Raw genomic sequence first — 15,415 nt, forward strand, 5'->3', positions numbered from 1 at the left:
AGTTCTTTTTCATGTTTCTTTTTTCGCGTTGCTCGAGTTTGAAATTTGAGCTCATGTTTGCATCGACTTTGGCATGTTAGGACTTTAGGCCCTCGATATCGGTCTTCATGCTATATTGCTACAGAAGAGCACATAAAACCGGTCAAACATTGTAACTTATGGTAAAATTGTTGTAGTAAATCAGAATCAAATTCATCACGGTTTCAGTGTCTCTGGTGTTTTTGTTAGTCGTTCATCATGGATCATAACGTTTTATACACCCTATACAAACGTTGTGCCGCAGAGTACTTCCCCCTTACCATTATTGAAGTTTAGATATATAAAAAGCAGATACACGACCAAAAGTTGATTTACGTATCTTTGTTCTAACAAAACTATACATGTATAACACGTTCGAACATACAGGTACAAATGCTACTCAAGTTATTATCTCTTACAAGATCTGTAGGGGTCTTGTAAACATTACCAGCAAAGGTGAAAATAATTATTTGTTTTCTAAATATAATCATACAAGTAGAATTCGAATACGAGAACCAAAAAAGCCGCGTCACGTTTGTTGGGTATCATACATGTGATGAAAGTATGAAACTGAGTTCTTGACCATAAAATAAATAGTTACCAACAAATGTGGAGAAAATGTGCAAAAATAATTATCCAGTATACAATAAAAGAGGTGAATTTATTATAAATGAGAGCTAGAGCTTGGTCTAAAACCTACTGGAAGAGCGTAGCCATAGGCCAAGGTATCATCACCACCAAAGAATTGATCATGTCTGCAACTCAACAGACACCACCACAGAGACAGGATAGTCCACCAAGACCGCTGCTCTTCTAGTCGGCTCGGGACTGACCCGCACGAGAAGAAAGGATGATGCCAACGATTAGACCATAGAGAGCCAGAGCTTCCGCAAAAATGAGAATCAGGATCATCCCAACAAATAGTTTTGGTTGTTGTGCATTGGCCCTGTAACACAAATCAGAATCATCAACATTTCATAGCTAACTTGATAACAATGAAATACTCATAAGCAGATTTCAAGAGATTAAATTAATTTACCTGACACCAGCATCACCAACGATTCCAATGGCCATGCCAGCCGAAAGACCAGCAAGGCCACAAGCAAGACCGGAAGAAAGATGAGCGTATCCATCAAAGAGATAATAAGATTTGGCCTTGGGGTTAATCCCGGTACTGATAATAACTGCTATGATCAACCCGTAGATACCTAACACTCCAGCCATAACCACGGGCACAATCGACTTCATCACCAATTCCGGCCTCATCACTCCCATTGACGCCACTCCAACACCACTCTTGGCCGTCCCATATGCCGCCCCCATGCCTACATAAATAATAGGCTTGCAATTGTAAACACACCAAACGACCCAACACAAACAATTAAACAAACAAGGTCTCTTATTTTTATTTGTTCGTTAAAAAAGCAAGTGTGTTCGTGTTAGTGTTCGTTTATGTTCGTTTGTTAATAGTATAAACGAACTGTTCATGAACGTAAACAAACTAACATAAATGAACAAACATAACCGAGCAATAACCAATTAAAAACAAAACAAACATAAACGAGCGTAAACCAACGTACGTAAGCAGACGTTCACAAACACGACATGTGTAATATGTTTGTTCATTTAACTATACACACAAAAATAAATTGTGCTCTAAATGAACATTCAGCCGAACGTGCACAAACAGTTCACTAAACGATTAACTAAACGATCTGATCGTTTACAAGCCTAAAAAATAATGACTAACGAGTAGAATTCAACAAATCACAGTCTCATAGATCGTGTTTCTCTGTTAGGTTTTCCAAATCCAAATCTATCCTAAAACAGAACAATCAAATAACTTTCAAACCTACGCTACAAGATCGATGTAAGAAAAAAGATCTTTCCAAATCGATCTCGATTTTAGATCGATGAATTGACGAATTGAATGCATCGAAATGATTGGATGAACTTACAGGAGAAAACTAGAGCAGCTGCGGCACCGAGAAAGCCAAAGAACGGAGCCGTCTCATCGCCGGAGAATGTTGAAGACATGATGATTGCAGATCTGACGAAAAGTTGATCGGATCTGATGAGGGTTATGCTTTCTGGATGTATGTATCTAAACTCATCAACAGAGAAGAAGAAGAGATGGTGGTATTTATAGGGGACGTGGATATCTGATGGAAAAATACCCCTGGACTATTCTTTATTTAAACTTTAGTCCCTCAACTTGTAGACTTTGTTCGAAAATCATCATTTATGAACCTAAGCACATCCACAACTCACACGGACCTCCCCTTCACATGTCACATGAGATTTCAAACATCCTTCAAAAAACTTATATTTTTCCCACAACACCAAACATCCAAAAACATCCCTCTCACAATCCACTTTTTATATGCATATAATATCGTTTGCATAATACACGTATATCTACCATGATGGCAATGAGATGTACATTGATAATCTCAATCTCATAATCATCATCATCATCATACTCACTAAATCCCACCAATAGCAAAGCTAAGGTAAGGTCTGAGAAGGGTAAGATGTAGACAGTCTTACCTCTACCCCGTTGGAATAGATAGACTGCTTCCAGTGAGACCTCCAGCTCGATAGTAGTTTTGCATCAAGCCTTGTACATAAGACACATAACACTCAGCAATTGAGATAACTGCCGATTAGTGCATGTACCCCTTTGTCTTTCGGCTATCAACGCCACCACATGGTGTATGATTAACCACCCCCCTCTTTTAACGTTATTTTCACAAAATTAGTAAAATAACGTTAAAATTAGTGCACTTTCACTTTTTCCCCCCGAGCACCCATACATATATACATTATATGCGCATACAACCGTGTCCCACAATTAGCTCAATACTTGTTGGGTACCAGCGTACCTGTGAGTATCCGGTATACCAGTTAGTTTGTTAAATTATAGCCGTTAGGATTTCCAAAAAAAATACCATTCTAAATTTTTGTTTTTAACTACATAAAAATTAAATGATAAATTACATATATTTCATTATTATTATACAATGTTAAAGTACGTAAAATATATAAATTTCAGGATGATATAAATCAAAAAATAAGTCCAACTATATAGCATACAAAATATAAATAATTCATCAAATATTATGTTAAAAGAATAAGTTTATTTTCCACTTAATGAGACTATTCAAATGAAACATTACCAAAAAAAATTCAATTAACTTTTTTATTCAATGTAGTGATGATTCAAATAAATAGTATATCAAGGGATAGCCCAATTGATTATTAAACAACGGTCCGTTATATAAAGCTATCAAGGAATGGCCTAATTGCTTATTAGACGACGCTTCTTTATATAAATCTATCAAGGTATGGCCCAATTGACTATTATCTTACTGATTCACATCAATTTCTCTCTTAAAAAAACTAATAGAAAAATTAGCAAAGCTGTTATATGTTAAAAAATTTAAAATAAACAAAATAATGTACTAATGTATAACTATTTTTCGATATGTTTAAACTATTTGTTTCTTAATGTCTTGGTTTAAAAAAGCGGAAAGCACACAAAAGCGACGAGGTCTAAAACCAAGACGCAAACACAAAAGCAGTGAGCTTTTCATACGGAAGGCACAAACTGATTATATAATTTATTTAATATATCACATAGGTTTTTAGAATCCTCTACCTATGATTTACCTATAATTAAGCTTTATGTACGTCTTAAAATGAAAAAAGAAAACATAAATGTACAACATAATAAAGCCTAACATAATAAAGCTTGTTGAACAACACTCGGCTGCACAAAAACAAGCCATGTACAAAAGGCGCACACCTCAGGTGAATTTTTACCCTAAAAAGTGTCTCACCTACGCCTTTTGTACACTGTTCGTCAGAAGGTCACATGAGGCGCAAAGGTTTGAGCCTTAGGTCGCGCTCCAATTAGACAACCTGTTATGATATGACAGTGCAATGATCCCTAGTTATCCCAACACCCAAACACACCCTCAAACATGATATTATGGTATAGCTTAATTTAAATTAAGTGAATATAAAAATTTGAGGCATGTAAGCTTAGGCTCCAATTGAGAACCTTAAACCCATGCTCCCAAACACACTCAAACGATTAAACCAAAGGATACGGTCATACATAAACCAAACTGAAGGCCGAGTTCCATACGACTTCCATGTTTCATGTTTCTCCTCCTGCCAAAACTCATTAAACCAGCAAGTAAGCACATGAAAACATAACCTCAAACACCGGTACCACATTTCTAGCAATTTCATCATGAACGCAAACAAACCTCCGCAGCAACTTTCTGATATTTCTATGTACCACTTCCTTGGACAGTCAAGAACAGCTTCTTGGTACTCAAACACCGATACATTTATGCAGAAGCGAACGGAAAGGAAGAAACAAATAGACAGAAACAAGGGTGACCCAAAAAGGTTTCAAGTCTCGTGCTTTTAGCAAACTCGCAAACTTGAAAAAATGAACCACTAAAAAAAAAGAAAAGAAAGAAACGAAATGGGAATTTGTTTCGAAAGAAAACTGTCTTGTATAATCTTTGTTGCCACAAGGTCTAACCTAACCTGTACAGATTTCAAGAAAGGACAGAAATGGGTTTTCACTTCCTAACTAAATTACAATTCTCAATTGTAAAAAAAAAAAAAAAAAAAAAAAAAAAAAAAAAAAAAAACAAAACCCATACCAAAAGTCAAGGAAGACTTCCATAATTGATGGTCTCTTGTGGTCATCTTCTTCATCTATTTTTTTATTTTTATTTTTTTTGTTTTAAATTTTTTTAAGCAATTGAATCCAGGTCTTCAGGAACATCCAGATTTCGCATCTGTCTTCATAGCCAAGTGCCTGTCGATTAACATGTCCACGAAGGCTCGTATCTGCACAAAGATATTAGTCCTTTTAAGTAACTGTACATAAAAAAATGTACGCTAGGAAACCGAATATATGACAATATTATAATGTATCTAAACTCGAGTAAGTTAAACGAAAAACATACAAACGCACACCTTGTTTTTGCGCTTATAATCAAGAAATTCATATACGGCCATCGCTTTCTCTGCGTCAGTAGTCTGCTCCATAACCTGAAATCACCAATTTTGTGGGCATTTTTTCAATACCGTTTTCGGTTTAACAGTAAATTCCCAATTGTTCTCGTATTTTATATTCCAATTTACAAAAAAAAAAAAAAAAAAAAAAAAAGATAAAAGAGAGATACAACTGACCTTGGTGGCTGTTTTCTTCATTATCGACTTATAACTTTCTTTATCAACTTTTCTCGCTTTATAAAGAGGCATAAGAAGTGACGCCACATAATCAACAACAGCTTGTTTAATTTTGTCTACACCTCGAGGCTGGTTACCGATCAACTCCCGGTTCACCGTAACTTGCGAAGCAGAGCTCTCGTTTGCCAACGCGTCATGCCTGCGATTTGACGGCTTTAGATTCATATTCGAATACTCTTCGTCCATCGCATGCATACTCCTATGATAGAATTCGGAATCAGCCGCTGCAGCTTGAGACTGCCATCGTTCAATAGCACTATGGTCTTTTATCCCTTCACTACCGGCACTATCAACCCATGCTTTTGTAAATATGCTCTTGTCAACACCCGTACTTTCACCCGAATGCTCTTTGTAACTCACTGGGCCTGCGTTTTCATTCGAGTTGCTTCGTTGTGAATGGTTATCGACGGATATTTTGGAACTCTCGATGTTGACTCCGGCAGCGGAAAAGTCTACTGACCAGTCTCTTACTCTGCAGTTTCTAGAATCTATTTCAGATAAGCAATCTTGCCGCCCTGTAACGCCGCCAGCCCACTTCTTCCGGAACTCGGATTCGTCCATTTGTGCGTATTGCTCCCGTCTGGCAAATTTGTGAAAAGACGGTATCTTTGGAAGCTGCAACGGTGTGCTGCATTTGGCACCAGATGATGCGTACGCCTGTATATTTATAAACAAATTGCCAATTTCAGCTAGGCCTGTAAATGAACCGAACGAACACGAACAAAGGCATGTTCGTGTTCGTTCATTTAACTTTAACCGAACACCAACACCAACACATAATCGGACACATTTTTTTGTTCATGTTCGTTTATTAAGAAGATGGGCATGTTCGTGTTCGTTTATGTTCGTTCCTTTAAAACCTAAACGAACAGTTCACGAACGTAAACGAACATAATTTAACAAACAATAAACACCACAAATGAACATAATTGAAGAAACATAAAAGACATAAAGTATGTTTTTTATATAAATTAGTAATTAATTACGATAAATTACATTGAAAAAACTTACTTTTATTTCCAGAAAGCCCAATTACCAATTAGTTATATATATAGGCAAAAGATCAAAGAGAAAGTATAATGTACTTCAAGGCTTAACCTACATTAACATACATGACAAAAAATATAACGTGCGTTATTATCATAGAACGTGCGTGATTATAGTCTCATGCGTGATTATGTGGTCCCATGCGTGATTATGTGGTCCCATGCGTGATTATACCCCTGATCCAACGGTTACCATTGTCTCCTACGTGATGTATGATAAGGCTTTTTGTATGTTAACCTTACTCAAAGATCAAATACAAATAATCTTAACATACTAAACATACAAATTGAAGGAAAACCCAAAAAGACAAGGTGGCATTTTTGTAATTACCACCAACTATCAAAGTTACAACCAAAAATACCTAAAAAAACACAATTTTTTTTTTAACATTTTTATTAAAAAATCGCTACATTTCGTTAGCAAAAAAAAATATATATATATATATATTTTTTTTGGCTGCTACTAAAAGTAGCGATTTTTTAATAAAAAATGTTAAAAAAATAAAATAAAATAATTTGTGTGTTTTTTTTTATTTTTTTAGTTTTTTTTTAGGTTTTTTGGGGCGTTTAGTTTTTAGCATTTTAGCTTGGGTGGTGGGGGGGGGGGGGGGGGTTAGGTTTTTTTAGGTTTTTGGGGGGTGGGGGGGGGGGGTTAGGTTTTTTTTGGGGGTGGGGGGAGTGGTTAGGTTTTTTTAGGTATATTTGTAGAGTAACTTTGATAGTTATTGATAATTACAAAAATGCCACCTTGTCTTTTTGAGTTTTCCTTCAATTTGTATGTTTAGTATGTTAAGATTATTTGTACAAGAACTTTACCCTATATATATAAGTAGTTAGAAAGTTCCTTACTTCCTTTTATGTGTAATATTTATGTATTTAAATTAAAACGAACATAAACGAATGAACATAAACAAAGGTAAATCAACAAACATAAATGAACGAATGTCGTTCACGAACATAAACGAACAAAACGTGTGTTCATGTTCGTTCGTTTATTAAATAATCGAACTTCCCGCCGAACAAGTTCACGAACAGTGAACGTTCGGTTCGTTTACAGGCCTAATTTCAGCATTTAGTCTTCGATTATTTTAAGAGAAAAATGAAATTACAAAGAATAACATACCTCAGCAGCTGCAATAGCAGCAGCACGCGCGGCTTCTGCAGCATCAATAGCAGCTTGTTCCTCTTCAGAAAGCGGTATGTCTTTAAAATCTTCCTCCCTATAGTTTTGTTTTCCCGCTGAACCCTGAGAGCTAGACGGTTTATGTTCAGGCTTCGTTACAGATTTTCGATTGTGTGTATTTACAGATACGCCCTTCACGGCTCGGTTATCCGATGAAGCATGATGCGCACGGAGTGGCGGTTTCCCGGAAGCTAAATGAGATTTACTTTTGGAAGCATCTGCAGCACTCGATTGCCGTAATAATTTCGACCCGCCGTTAGCAGCCTTCTCCTTTCTAAATATCTCAACCCATACGCTAACAAGCTGGCTTGCTATAGCGCGTATATCTCGACTAGTATGCACACAAACCTTCTCTTTCACAGTTTTCCCAATACCTACATTCATATTTAACAGCATAATTTGATCATGTATACACCAATTTATATAATCTTAATGAGGACTGTCAGTGGACATTCCTCTTTTACCCCCCCAACTTTTTCAAATTTCATGTTTACCTCCTTGCTTTGTTACCAACTTTCAAAAAGTCCCTAGGCTACTACTACATTTTACAAATTAACCCCTCCAGTTTCTATTGTTCCAACTTTACCCCTATACCATACATAGTTGTCATTTGTCAATAGCGGCTGTAGCGACCGCTATAGCGCGCTATGTAGCGAGGCGACCAAGTGTCGCTATCTGGGACATAGCGACCAATAGCGTGAATAGCGACAGTTAGGTTTTTTTTTTTTTTTTTTTTGATGTAAGCGACCAATAGCGTGAATAGCGACAGTTAGGCTTTTTTTTTTTTGATGTAAATAGAAATTAGATATAGCTATAAAATAGCTGGATTTATAGGTTTTTGTTAAATATACATGTAAAATAGCATATATACCAATGTATTTTGATATAATATACATATAATAATTTTCAAAATTCTTTTTCTAGTGTATCGCCATTTATAAAATAGTGGTCTCTATTTGTCGCTATTCGCTATGTAGCATATAGGTCCCTTGTCGCTGTTTGTCGCTATTCGCTATTAACAACTATGATACCATACGTTTTTAACCTATTAAACTTTTTACTAATTTTAATATAACCCAAGGTCATATATAATACGTTTTCGTGCTTATTTTATGTATATTTCGTAAATTTTGTTCCGAATCCAGTGGAGTCAAATTGAAGTTTCTTTTTTTTTCCTTTTTTAAAAGCTCTAATTAATCCCTTTTGACTACACGTGTCAGTTTTTCCTTTATACTCGTTACGTTTTCTATGTATGAGTCGGGGCACATATAATACGTTATCATTGTACGATATAAATTCGATTAACTTTACATTTTGATCCAATCGCAATGCTTATATAGGTTACACTGAGTTCAATTAGATACGTCGAAACACGCGTTTTCATACGGTTAACACATCACATAACGCTTGGACTAATCCATTCGTTGTTTTAATTAATAATAAAATATCAAATATTTGATCAAGTCATATGAAATATACCTGAGAGACGAACTGCAAGTAGATCGGTAGATACAAGCACAAGAAGACGAACACATTGACGCAACAGTTGAGTCCCGTTCTTCCCCATTGAATCCTGTTACAAAGTGACCTAATGAGTTTCTAAAATACGAATATACGAAAGCAGGATAGTTTTCATTTTAGATTTTTTTTTTTTTTTAATTTAGGGCTTACCAATATCCATGAGTTGAGAATGCCGAGCCCTTCTTTAGTTCCGGCAAACGATTTAAGAACATCCGGAGGAAGATTCAATAGCTCTTTAGCAAGATGCAACCGTCCGGCTCTACTCTTTGCGTTAATAAACATATTCTGTAACAACGTGTGTTTAAGACCATCTGTGAGTTCGATTCCGTCAAGTCTTCTAATAATGTCCCGAACTTCACTCCGTTCAGTGTCAGAATGTCTCTTTGCAGCAGCAATTGCTTCTACTTCTGCTGTAAAATCGTTTCCTGTAGTTAATATATCGACTATACGAACCGCTTCCCGTAACCCGCTCATCATTGCCCCACCGACCGTATCGGGATGCTCTTTACACGTGGCTTCACCCGCAAAGAATAGACAGTTATTAACGGGCCGACCCAATGCGTCATAATCTTCACCAGATGCCCCAACCGCAACGTAAGAATAAGCACCGTAGCTAAACGGGTCACGTCCCCAGTCTGTCACCACCGATGCAACCGGATCATGTACTGCAGCCTCACCGAAAAGCTTCCGAAGCACCACTAACGCGTGGTTTACATGATCAGACGGGGATAAATCTTGGCCGTTGATTGCCGCTTTCCCGACCACTAACGCTATAAGCACGGGTGCGTTAACTGTTTTTTTCACGTTCCAAAACATAAAACACCACCCCCGTTGATCGGTTTCTTCTGCCGTAGCTCCAAAGTAATCAATAGACTCATCCCAAAACACTTCGGAGAATTCCAAGACAACTTTGTTAAGAACACCAAAACCGAGACGTTCAATAGAAGAATTCTTCCATTCGGGTAATGACGGAGAAAACTTTATCGTTTCGGCTTTTAAACACCCAAGTGGGACCGTGATTAAAACCGCATCTCCCGTGAAAACCTTACCGTTTTTCGTAAAAACTTTAACTTTCTTTTGTGATTCATCTTCTTGCTGATAGCAAACATCGGTAACCATATGATTGAGGTGGGTATGTAGTCCTTCTTTAAGCGAATCAACAACCGCACTATAACCACCTTTGATCATACAGTGGGCTCCACCGAATCCGCCATAAACGTCATCTTGATTCCAATACGGAAGAGATACGTGCTGTAGTGAAGCAGCACAACCGTATTCCAAATGAGCGAGATGCCAATCCATGACTCTCCGTTCAAGGGGACTTAATATCTCATTTCCGGAATCCGTTTTAGCGGTTCCGACCCGCCGGATCGTAAGCCCGTATTCTAAACCCTCTTCAAGGGACATTTGCATTGCACGATCGCCCTTTTGGGCTACAACCAACTGCATGTCATCAAGTAAGCTATTGTATTCAGCCTCCAACGCTTCATCCAAATCTGGAGAAACTTTTTGACCCGTGACAGTATCGTAAAGAGGACAGTCACTGTCCAAAACGGTCAACTCAAGGCCCAATTGTGCGCAAATTAACGAAGACGGGTCGGGCCTTCGTTGAGACGTGACATCAGCCTCAACACCGGTGATGATGCTAGCCCCGAGATCTACCGGCACCGAAAGAGACGAATGGTCGGTATAAACCCGACCCCCGATTCTATCACGAGCCTCTAACACGGTCACATGGAAACCCTGACGGTTCAAGTGTCGGGCAGCGGTTAATCCAGCGGGACCCGCTCCAATTATTATGATTTTCTTTCGTGTTTCTGAATCGTCACACTGCATACAAACAGTCGGCTCCTTTTGATCAACCGAATCTTCTACCTGACGGTTTGGTGATTTTCCACTATCGCAATTATTTTCTGGGCATTCGTGTGGTAAATCCAACGCCTCAGCATCCTTATCTTTTTTAACAATCGCATCTAAAGCTTCTTTAGCTGTATCAATGTCATCTGTCAAGTTATCGTAATTTTTCGTTTTACCGAGAATAAAGGAAACCCCGTCATCCAAATCGGTAACCGGGGCTCCAGATTTTCTTCCATCGTTCTCGTCTCCGGAAAGCCTGAAATTGGGCTTCGCACCACCGTCTGATATCTTCTTGTTAGAAGCAACTCCAAAGTTTATGTAACTCTGTTAAAATTACTTGTTAGAAACTGAACCATACGTAAAATTTTAAGGAAAAATTACAAGTTTTGTCCTTTATCTTTATACCACTTTTCAGGCGGTGTCCTTTTTAACGAATGTTGACAGACGGTGTCCTTTACTAGGTATTTTGTTGCAAGTTTAGTCCTTTACAGCCAACCCAGTTAAAAAACCCTGTTAATTGTTGACAGGCGGTGTCCTTTACTAGGTATTTTGTTGCAAGTTTAGTCCTTTACCTAGGTATTTTATTGCAAGTTTAGTCCTTTACACCCGACAATTAACAGGGTTTTTTAACTGGGTTGGGTGTAAAGGACTAAACTTGCAACAAAATACCTAGTAAAGGACACCGCCTGTCAACATTCGTTAAAAAGGACACCGCCTGAAAAGTGGTATAAAGATAAAGGACAAAACTTGTAATTTTTCCAAATTTTAATGAGTAAAGTAATTTACAAAACTCACGTATTGATCCAGAAACGCGTAGACGTCCCTAATCAAAGAAGCCTGTGGGTGCTCGTCTTCAACGTTAGCATCAGATATTCCACATTCCGACAGCGGTAATATGCGCGTTACATCCGTATTCCAAAGATGTAAAATATGATTCCTGAAGCGAGCGTAACGTAATTACTAAAAGCATGAACTGCAAAAGAATTTAAATACCAGATTTATAGATACGCACCTGCACTCGATGTACTCTTGTAGCCCGCCTTTACGTTTCAGTAACTCCTTAAACTTCATCTTCTCAACGGGGCCCGCAGAACGAGCTTTCAGTCCGACCGAAACAGCTGCCACCCCTCCACTTTCTGTCTCCATAGCAATCGTTTGCAAGAAATCTAGTTTTCCCTTTGTTTTAACTGACTGGACCTTATCACTATCTTGATGGTTTACCAGAAAATTCTGTTCGTAAATCAGTGTCTCCCAGTCAGCATCACCCTCGTACGCCATGTCATCATGCCTGTGTCGTTTAGCCTGTCTCGCGATCCGCTTGCCAGCTGACGTTTTATTGGATTTTGGTTCGCGATGATCGAGCATAGATCCGGTTTCACTTGCGTAAGCTTCGTTTTCATCTGCAGATTTATTGCATTCGCCGTCTGATGTTGATGCGTTCTCCTTTTGTGAAGCAACCGAAACAATTTCGTGATTTGGACTGTCGCAGTCGCTGGAAGTGACTTCCTTATGTGAATGCGGTTGCGTACTACGTGAACCGTTTTGAAACTGGTCCGAGACAACCCCACCAACGGGGTTCGAACCCTGGTCCATAGTCTCGTTTTGAACTAACAAGCTTGAGGAAATTTTCTGGTCTGCGGTTGATACGGGGCTAGTTATGAACCCTACAATTGGTGCGCTCTCGGGTATAGGGCAGGTGGGGTCCATCTTTTCTTCATGAACTTCAATCTCAGAAACATCATGGGTCAACTTTGCTATTTCAGAGGATGAATGATCTAAATCATCCTTAACAACATCATTTCTAATCGAATCTTTACTCGGGTGTTCTGTTAATCTTTCATCTTCGACAACCTCAACAGTGACTCGATCATTCGGCTTTCGTTCCACTCCATCAATACAACCTTGAGCCGTTTTAACTTGCTTAAGTTTCGACGCCTTTTTAGCTTTCTGAACCGAGCCAGATTGTGCCTTGAGCAGAAACGCCGATAGGGAATCTTCTAGATGATCATCCGAAGACGGTTCATGATTGTTTTGCGTCAAATTCTCACCCGATGTCTTCTTCTTCATTGACTTACTTTTGGACCTCTTGTTTTTCTCTTTACCGCTGTTTTTTAACCCTTTAAGCTCCAAATCACCCTCTTTATCGTTATTTGTCAAACTCTCGTCGATCACCTTCTTCTTCACCGACTTTTTGCGTTTCGGTTTACCACTGTTTTTCGACTCTTTCTTGACGCTCTCATCAACTCCACCTTCAAACGCACACGGTTCTTTCGCCACATCAGCATCTAAATCCGCCCCTTTTCTTGTACCAACCCTCGATTCCTTCTTCGGCCCCTTCAACTTCTTCCTAAACGCAGCCAACGTATCGTCCAACCCACCCAACTCCTGATCTTGTAAACCGCCATCACTTTCCACTTTAACCTTCTTCGGGTTCCGTCTACTCTTAACCTTAAACAACGATCCAATCGGCTCATCGTCATCCACCTCAAACCCGATTTTAACTTCCGCAGATCTTTTCTTTTTCACCACTTTCTCCACATCCATCTTCTCAACCCTAGTTTTCCCAACACCACAATTCACATCAAACCCTAACCCAATTTGCACCAATTCTTGATTTGATCCAAAATCTTTACCCTCACATTCCATTTATCAAACACCAATCAAACCAAAACACACCCACATATCCAAACACAAAAACCTCAAAATCCCACAACCCAATTCACAAAATTAAAACTTGCTTCCAAATTCCCAATCAAAACCCCTATCAATTCAACAATTCTGCATTATGTAACATACAAATGACCTATACATACATATATAAAACAACATAAAGCAAATGAATTTACGATTGTTAACTAAAGAAGCAGCAATCAGACCTGTTTTAAAGAGCTATAATGGCTGTAGAGAAGTGACCCAAGATTGACAATCATCAACGCCCCAAGCAGAAAAGCACTGAAATTTATACAATTTATGTAAAAAGCTGAAATGGGTGTTTCGTAGAAATAGAGTTGAGGATCGGTGGTGCATATATATGCCCGACTCGAAGAAAAGAATTGTTGTTTTCGGGATGGTGGGGTGTTAGGGTAATTTTAGCCTAAATGGGGTGTGGTTTTGAACTTTTTTTGGTGAATAAATAAATTTATATTATGTGATTTAGGCCGAAAATAATTGTTATTCTTTTGTAGATTTGTTTCTTGATTTTCAAAAATAAGTTTTTGTTATATGTAGAAAGATTGTTATTCTTCTTTTTTAACTAATTTTGTGGCGCGGTTTTTAAATATCCGTTAACGATGACTGATAATATTTTTGTGCGGCTGAATTGTTGTTAACAATGATACATGATGTTACAAAGTAAATGATATGTCGTCGGTGTGTGTGAAAGATACCTTTTTTCTGTTTTACTGTTTTCGTATCGCAGTTACGTATATGTTAATGATGATGAATGGTATAACAAAGTAATAATATATTTTTTGGTGTTGTAAATAAAAATTGTACTTGCTGATGATTATTTTTGTTCGGTTGTATTAAAGTTACTGTTAACGATGATACATGATATAACGAAGCGATCGGTCTGGGTTTTTATGTCGGTTTGAATGAACAAGAATCTTCTTTTTCCTTTTTAAGGGTTTTTGTCGCAGGATTTTTTAAATATCCGTTAACGGTGACGATTGGTTATTAATGACGAATGATTTAAAAGAAAATATAATATAAAATATAAATGTCGGTATTTAACAAAATTGGAATATTGCATTTAAAAAAAGTGTGAAATTAAGTATCCTTGTTGGTAATTTTCTTGGGTTACAACTATTGAAAATTGAATATATCTTGTATGTACATTCTTTTACTAGGAAATCAAAAAAATGGGTAACGAATATTGACGTGTCAAAGTTACGAGCAGTACCCGAAAGGAAGTGTACTGGATTGAACCCGGACCGTATAAAGAGAAAGAGATGTTGATTAAACCCTAAGTTGCGAAATCAGCAGTCAAGAACAGCGAAAAAAAGGGTTGGAACAAGGAGGAAGATTCAACAGAACATCAACGGGAAGAGGATTCAAGGAAGAGTAGCGTACAGAAGGGCGAGATATCGATCCTTACTGAGTTAGACTCTTGGTATTATCATTTTCTTCTAGATCTGATTATGTATTCGATGAATTTTTGTGTTAAAGTTATTTCTGTGAGTAGCTAACCGCTCTATAGCCAGTTAGGTTAGGATGAATCTTAATACTATGTGAAGATTGGATGATTTTGTTATGAAAGTATGTTTTTAGTAAGATTTGTTGACGAACTTGTGATTGTGTAATATATATGATATGTATTGATCATTGAATGAGTTTGTGTGTATGATTTAGGTCTTTCTATGAAGTTATGCATGCTAGATCTGTCTTGTCCATCTTTGGGCTATATATTGATCGTTAGTGTAGTGGTGGAAACTTAGTAGGCAAAAGACAAACTTGTTTAAGGGTTAGTAAGTCATATGGGTCACATATGGGAAGAATCCAATTAAAAGGA

The 15,415-nt window shown here is 37.7% G+C and overlaps 2 protein-coding genes across 5 annotated transcripts; both read right to left on the bottom strand.

Annotated features, from left to right (window-relative positions):
- Positions 1–525: 525 nt before the first annotated feature.
- On the bottom strand, positions 526–4,674 carry LOC110920505 (V-type proton ATPase 16 kDa proteolipid subunit). The gene is made up of 3 exons (XM_022164728.2): positions 1,977–4,674; positions 1,058–1,343; positions 526–964 (listed from the first exon to the last, which is right to left on the bottom strand). Exons 1-3 carry the CDS (start codon positions 2,053–2,055, stop codon positions 832–834), a joined length of 498 nt encoding a protein of 165 aa, XP_022020420.1. The 5' UTR covers positions 2,056–4,674; the 3' UTR covers positions 526–831.
- Positions 4,512–13,974, bottom strand: LOC110916353 (lysine-specific histone demethylase 1 homolog 3). 4 transcript variants are annotated; one of them, XR_004884717.1, is made up of 10 exons: positions 13,782–13,974; positions 11,918–13,683; positions 11,701–11,842; positions 9,199–11,229; positions 9,007–9,100; positions 7,468–7,901; positions 5,239–5,955; positions 5,023–5,097; positions 4,704–4,893; positions 4,527–4,584 (listed from the first exon to the last, which is right to left on the bottom strand). XR_004884717.1 is itself a non-coding variant. In XM_035986027.1 (9 exons), exons 2-9 carry the CDS (start codon positions 13,447–13,449, stop codon positions 4,819–4,821), a joined length of 5,100 nt encoding a protein of 1,699 aa, XP_035841920.1. In that variant the 5' UTR covers positions 13,450–13,459; positions 13,782–13,974; the 3' UTR covers positions 4,512–4,818. The 4 variants fall into 4 exon arrangements, 3 of the variants coding, with proteins under 3 accessions (XP_035841920.1, XP_035841919.1, XP_035841918.1); XM_035986027.1 differs by having other exon boundaries at positions 4,512–4,893; positions 11,918–13,459; XM_035986026.1 differs by having other exon boundaries at positions 4,512–4,893; positions 11,918–13,666.
- Between the last annotated feature and the right edge of the window lie 1,441 nt (positions 13,975–15,415).

The sequence above is a fragment of the Helianthus annuus genome, chromosome 16 (assembly GCF_002127325.2).
Source record: "Helianthus annuus cultivar XRQ/B chromosome 16, HanXRQr2.0-SUNRISE, whole genome shotgun sequence".
NCBI classification, from domain to species: Eukaryota; Viridiplantae; Streptophyta; class Magnoliopsida; order Asterales; family Asteraceae; genus Helianthus; species Helianthus annuus.

Excerpts from the sequence above, each read along its gene's own strand:
- LOC110920505 (XM_022164728.2), bottom strand. The coding sequence starts at position 2,055 with ATGTCTTCAACATTCTCCGGCGATGAGACGGCTCCGTTCTTTGGCTTT. Across the intron at positions 1,344-1,976 it reads AGCTGCTCTAGTTTTCTCCT|GCATGGGGGCGGCATATGGG; the intron begins GTAAGTTCATCC and ends TTATTTATGTAG. Across the intron at positions 965-1,057 it reads GTTGGTGATGCTGGTGTCAG|GGCCAATGCACAACAACCAA; the intron begins GTAAATTAATTT and ends TTTGTGTTACAG.
- LOC110916353 (XM_035986026.1), bottom strand. The coding sequence starts at position 13,551 with ATGGAATGTGAGGGTAAAGATTTTGGATCAAATCAAGAATTGGTGCAA. Across the intron at positions 7,902-9,006 it reads ACTTGCAGTTCGTCTCTCAG|GTATTGGGAAAACTGTGAAA; the intron begins GTATATTTCATA and ends ATATGAATGTAG. Across the intron at positions 5,956-7,467 it reads CTGCTATTGCAGCTGCTGAG|GCGTACGCATCATCTGGTGC; the intron begins GTATGTTATTCT and ends ATAAATATACAG.